This window comes from Oxyura jamaicensis (assembly GCF_011077185.1).
Source record: "Oxyura jamaicensis isolate SHBP4307 breed ruddy duck chromosome 14 unlocalized genomic scaffold, BPBGC_Ojam_1.0 oxy14_random_OJ69217, whole genome shotgun sequence".
Taxonomy (NCBI): domain Eukaryota; kingdom Metazoa; phylum Chordata; class Aves; order Anseriformes; family Anatidae; genus Oxyura; species Oxyura jamaicensis.
Window position 1 is genome coordinate 1 of NW_023304357.1, and position 6,019 is coordinate 6,019.

The following is a 6,019-nucleotide window of genomic DNA, read 5'->3' on the forward strand; positions in this document are numbered from 1 at the left end:
CCCCCCCCCCCCCCCCGGCCCCGCTCCTCACCAGCCGCCTCCCGGCGGGGCGGCGCCGCCCGCGGGCCGGGCCCAGGCCAGCGGCAGCAGGAGGCCGAGCAGGCGCCGCGCCGCCGCCATGGGCCGCCCGCGGACTACAACTCCCGGCACGCACCGCGCCGCCACGGCTCCCGGCGGGGAGGGGGGGCACGCCTTAAAGGGGCGATGGACAGCGCGGGACAGGTGGGGCCCGCAAGCTGGTCTCCATGCGGACCCCCCACCCAGGGGAGCCCCCCATGCGGACCCCCCCCCGTGCAGTGGCGGCGACACGCCGAGGGGGCTGAGCGGGGCCCGGTGTCCCCACCCCGCCGTCAAGCAACGCCAGGAGCCTTGAGGCTGGTTTGGTTTAATTCAGTACAAAACGGCACGCGCGGGGGTACGGCGAGCCCCCTGCCCCCCGGCTCTGTACCCGGGATCCCCCCAATAAATACACGCCCAGGGAGCCGCCCCCGGTGCGGCACCAGTTCCTGCCACCACCACCCCTCCTTGCCCGAGGCGAGGGGCCGGCGGCGGGGCTCAGGTGTACTCGCAGAGGTGTCCGCAGCCCGCGGGGCAGTGCGAGCTGGTCTCCAGCCACTTCATGATGTGCTGCAGGTGGCCGCCGTGGCTGCAGCCCTGGCACCAGACGAAGAGCCCCTTCACCACGTGGTGGCACACGGCGCACATGCTGGCACACTGCCGGCACCTGCGGCGGAGATAAGGGGTGAGCGAGGGACGGGGGGGGACCCAGAGAGGGAACGGGGTGGGGGGGGCAGCCCCATCCCGCTGGGTACTGCGGCCCCCGCAGCCCCCAGGCTGTGCTGGCGAGGGGCGCGGGGCTGTCCCCAGGCTCCTGCCCTCACCTGTCGCAGATCCAGCCCCGGTTGCTCATGGGCCGCTTGCAGTTGCTGCAGTTGATGTGCAGGGTGGTGGAGGCCTGGTTGAGGCAGTTGATGGCGCGACACGTGCTCAGCTTGATCACCTCGTTGGAGATGTTCCAGAGCTGGAAGCGCTGCAGCAGGTCGATGTAGGAGGTGTACCAGTGCTCCTGGGGACGGCACGCGCAGCTCAGCCCCAGCTCCCAGGGGCAGAGCCCTGCGGAGGGGGAGCTGCTCTTCCCCCAGCCGGCACGGTGCCGGGCCAGCCCTGAAAGCAGGCTCAGTCCTTGCCCAGCCCGCCGGGACAGGACAGCCGGGGGGAAAAGCAGCGAGGAGGAGGCCGTGGGTTTGGCTGTGGGCTTCCCCCACGTACCTGGGTCTGCTCATCGATCTCCTTGCGGATGCGATCTCCCAGCACGATGAGCACGGACACGGCCGTCTGCACGTCCCCCTGCTCGGCGTAGAAGAGCAGCGTGTCCCGCACGATGGGGTTGAAGAAGTCGGAGGGCAGGCGGTTCTCGTAGAGCGAGTGGGAGATGGAGATGAGGGAGAAGGACTCCACGGGCGTCAGCGACACCGTCTCGGCCTCGTTGCCGCTGACGTGCGGGGAGTCGGCCTTGTCCTGCAGGTGGTCCAAGGCTGACGGGTTGTCCACAATTTCGTGGCGCAGAGGGAAGGCCTCCTGGGGAAGGCTGTATTCCTGCTCCTCAGCTGCAAGGAGAGACACCCGTGCGGTCAGGAACGAGCGCGGAAGGCCGGGAGAAGATCCGGCCACGTGGCCAGGACCAGCAGCAGCTCTCAGCACCAGCAACACGCTCACCGTGCGGGTTCTCGTGGTCCATCATGTACAGGTCATCCTCATCCGCTTCCACGTCTCCCAGCAGGTAGTCCGCGGGGACATCGCTGCCCTCCGTCTCCTCATTGTCTGTGTGCCCAGGGAGAGGGAAGTCAGCACGGCCCCCTCGGGGGGTCACAGGGGTAAATCGCCTGTCTGCTGCCCCCTGGAACGAGCATACCCTCGTTTACAGGATAGCTGTACCCCCTCAGCACGTACCGGAGCCACCTGTGCCCGGGACTGTGCCATCAGGGATCAGCTGAGGACAGCCGCAGGACTGTGCCCCCCCCCCCCAAACGCTACCTTCGTTGTTGATCAGAGTGGAGGAGGAATCCAGGAGGATATTTTCCGTGCGGCTTTCTCCTTTGCTGCGATCCAGTCTCGACTCGCTGCCCAACCCAGCGGGAATGTCCTTCAGGTTGAAGCTGGAAAAGAAGCCGCTCGCTCAGTTCGAAGGTTGCAGCAGCTTACAGCTTCTGCTCCGGCCAGCAAGCTGGCTGGCTGCAGGTCTCCCGTTCCGATGTGAATGGTGAAACAAGAGACGTAATTTTCCTGAGAGCAAAAGAGTCAGCTTCAAATAACAATAATCATGCCCTGCATTCGTTAGCACAGCCCTTTCTCTCAGCCTGGCATCTCTGGGCACCCACCAAGGACACCCTGGGCGGTTTCAGAGCCGAGCACAGCCTCCTGACTCCATCTCTTGTTTACGTTCAGCTTGGAAGAGGGTAAATAGGAGCTGCTTCTCCGCAAGATGCTTGGCTGTTCGTTATGCGTCGCTGCTCGCGGGCTCCTCCGAGGAGCTGAATGGAGCCGACGCAGAGCCGCGATCTCCGGCTTGTGCTCGTGGTTTTGAGCTGGTGACGGGCACTGACCTGGCTGGCTGCGGAGCTCGGTGGGTGGCAGGGCTTTGTTTGATGTTGTTTGAGTCTTTGCCACTCATCCCGGGGAACCCAGCCCTGCAAGGGCTGAGAACTCATTTGGAGCCCTCGCTCCCCTCTTTCATGTCTCATTCGGGAGAGGAAAAACAAGTTTTCCTGCCCCGTCAGCCCACAGCGGGGTTCTCCACACCAGCGAGCCACTGGCAGAGCGGAGCTGTCCTTTGGGAGGCAGGAGGAGACCTCTCCGCACCGGCCCCGTGGCAGCTCCAGCAGCCAGCCAGGGGCTCTGCGTCCCCAGCCCACGCTCACAGCCACGGTGAAGTGACTGCAGACACCTCACCAGCCTCACGCCCACCACAGCCAGCTTCAAACGCCGCTTCAGAGAGGGGAAGGAGCAGCACAGCAGCCTGCGTGGCTCGAGGCCAGGCTGCCCGCTCGCTCCTCACACCCAGGCAGGAAACGACCGCGCTCAGCCGCCGCCAACCTGCAAAGCAGGGCGGGCTGAGGCCGGGGCTCTGACGCTCACGGAGCTGCTCTGGCATCCCTTACCTGTTCATGAGCGGGAGGGCGGCGCTGCCTTTCCCCATGCTGTGATTGAGGTTAGCGGACGACACGGTGCCGAGGCTGGAGTAGATGATCCGGAGCATCGTCCACGTCTGAGCCACCTGCGTGGGACAGCCAGTCAGACCTCAGCTGTTCCAAGCAGCCCCTCTACCAAATCATCTGCCCAATTTCCCAAGCTGGGCAGGCTCTGGGGTGTCTGAGTGTCTGAGCACACAAGGAAATCTGTGCTTGCTGTAGGCAACAGCGCTGTGGGTGACAGGAAACCTCCCAGGGACAGGGGAAGGGACAGAGGGACGGGCTATCAGAGCCAGAGCACCGCCGCCAGCCAGGCCTCCTCCTCCTGACAGCATCCTCCAGCCTCACGTCTGCCGGGAGCCCCTGCCCCGCGCTCACCTGGTTGCGGTCCAAGCCCTTGGCCACCTTGGCGTTGTGGTCGCAGAGCTCGGCCAGCGGCCGGCCGGCCAGCGCGTACTGCTTGGCTGTGTGCACGAACCAGTCCATGCTGCCGCTCTCCACGTCCGTTTCGAAGACGCTGAGGGCGCTGGAGGAGGAGATGTACTCAAACTGCTCCGTGGGGTCCAGCTTGCGCTTGAAGAAGATGGGGTGGCGGCGGTCCCCGATGTAGGGCTTGCGGTTGGAGTCGGAGGAGATGAGGCTCTCCTTGGCCGCGAAGGCCAGGTCTCCGTAGAGGCTGTAGCACAGCCCCTCGGGGTTGGCCCGCTCGATGGGTTGGCTGGCATCCTTGAAGATGTGCTGGTAGAGGGTGCTGTCCTTGGAGCCGGACAGGAGGAAGTAGGGGTCGTGGAGGTGGCGCCACACGATGCCCGTGGTGACGTCCTTGTGCTCCTCGAACATGGCGGAGGGGATGAAGGGGCGCCGCACGTCCCAGACGTAGATGTTGTGGTCCACCATCATGGAGCAGGTGGCGATGTGGTGCTTGCACTCCGGGCGCCACTTCACTCGGGCCACGGAGGCGATGGTCTGCACGCAGTAGATCTCCTTCGCCCGCGTGGTGTTCATGTCCCACACCTTCACCATCTTATCCCGGCCGCCTGTGGCCAGCCAGCCCCTGCGAGAAGGACGGGGAAAGATGCTGAGACACCGACCCGCGGGGCGGGTGGAGCTCACAGCATGGATGCAGCTCTGGGCCCGGCCGTGGGCGAGCCGTGTCCATGCCACGGGGAGGCAGCCAGGCTGCGATCGCATCCTCCCAAGTGCTAATAGCCAGGTGAGGCAGCACCTCTCCTTCCCCTCCCAACTCGAGGTCCTGCATCTTCGGAACCACGCTCACCTGACAGGGTCCTCATTCCTCCCACATCTATTTTTTACCGGCCATGGACAGCAGAGAGAAAAAAAGGCCAGTCCGAACAGACTTCAGCGCCTCACTCAGCTTGTGAGGAGTCACAGCGGGACGTGAGGAGGTGCTACAGCACTGGCTGCGCACAGCTCCGTGGACACAACTATTTGCAGACACACCTGAACCGCCCCCAGGGAAAGGCAGGAGGGAAACCTGACCAGCTGCAAGAAAGAGAGCTGGTATCTGCCCTTCCCTGAGCGAGACGTGAAGGCCCTGGCACCAGACCGGGCATACCCGAGCATTAACAGTGCCTCAGGAAACCCTGGCGTGTCAAAAACAAACAAAACCCACAGCTCCCTCTCCATCTTCGAGAAAAAGTACTAACTGCCCCTATCTTTGAGCAACAGCACAGAGGCCAGGGTGTCAGCGACCCTGCTTCCCTTGGGAACCCATTTTTTGGGGCTGCCAGGGCCCGGCCTGCACCCACCGGTCCTCGGGGTGCCAGTCGCAGCAGAAGACGGGGCCGTTGTGGGCCGTGAACATCCTCTCGTAGCGGTCGGGCCGGCGGATGTCCCACAGCTGCACGTTGCCGTTCTCAAAGGTGGCGGCGAAGGTGAAGTAGTCGCGGATGCTGAACTGGACGTCGCGCACGCTCTCCGACTGGCCTGAGCGGGGAGAGAAGCGGAGAAGCGATGGGACAGAGCTCCGGCGAAGCCGCTGGGAGGGGTCCCCAAGCAGGGACAGACGCGGCCGGCTTCAAACCAGCGCCAAGGAGCCCACCTGAGCCCACCCTGAATGGCAAAAGCCCCTCGGCTCCCTCCCTGCCCGCTCCGAGAGCCACGTCCCGCACCTCACCCTCCTGCTGGGCGCGGGGCAAGGGCAAAGACCCCGGCCGGGGCGGCGGGGCGAGCGGGGGGCCGGGCTCGTACCGGAGAAGGTGCTGACGGAGTCCTTCTTGCGCAGGTCGAAGCACTTCATGTAGCCGTCCTGCGAGCCGCTGAGGAGCATGTACACCTCGGTGGGGTGGAAGCAGACCTTGTTGACCGTGCGCTTGTGCTCGGTGAAGAGCTGGTCCTGCTTGTTGCGCGACGGCTTGCCCAGGTTCCAGGTGACCACCACGCCGTTGGTGGCGGCCGTGGCCAGCAGGTTCTCGTCCATCTGGTGCCACACCACGTCGGCGCAGCTGAAGTTGAGCGAGGGCTTGCGGCCCACGCGGAGGTTCAGCTTCTCCACGAACTGCTCCTCCTCGATGCCGTAGATCTTGAAGATGTTGCGGCCGGCCACCACCACCTGGGCGGCGTCGCGGCACACGCTGATGGCGTTGGCGGGGGCGTCCAGGTGGCAGAACATGGTGCGCCCCGACAGCGCCGCGCCGCCCAGCGCCGCGCCGGACCGCGACATCTTCTCCATGGCCGGGCGGGCCGCGGGGACCCCTCGGCGGGACGCGGGCTCCGAGCCTGGCGGCACCGCGGGCGGCATTCAGGCCCGGGAGGCCGCCCTGCGCCGCCTCGGCCCCGCCGCAACGAGCCCCCGCGGGATCGCGGGGCCC

The 6,019-nt window shown here is 65.6% G+C and overlaps 1 protein-coding gene across 1 annotated transcript; it reads right to left on the reverse strand.

Moving 5' to 3' along the window:
• Nucleotides 1–369: 369 nt before the first annotated feature.
• WDR24 (WD repeat domain 24) lies at nt 370–6,013 on the reverse strand. Its single transcript, XM_035312455.1, has 9 exons — nt 5,400–6,013; nt 4,958–5,135; nt 3,567–4,242; nt 3,159–3,274; nt 2,035–2,156; nt 1,717–1,821; nt 1,270–1,607; nt 882–1,066; nt 370–724 (listed from the first exon to the last, which is right to left on the reverse strand). Exons 1-9 carry the CDS (start codon nt 5,947–5,949, stop codon nt 556–558), a joined length of 2,439 nt encoding a protein of 812 aa, XP_035168346.1. The 5' UTR covers nt 5,950–6,013; the 3' UTR covers nt 370–555.
• Between the last annotated feature and the right edge of the window lie 6 nt (nt 6,014–6,019).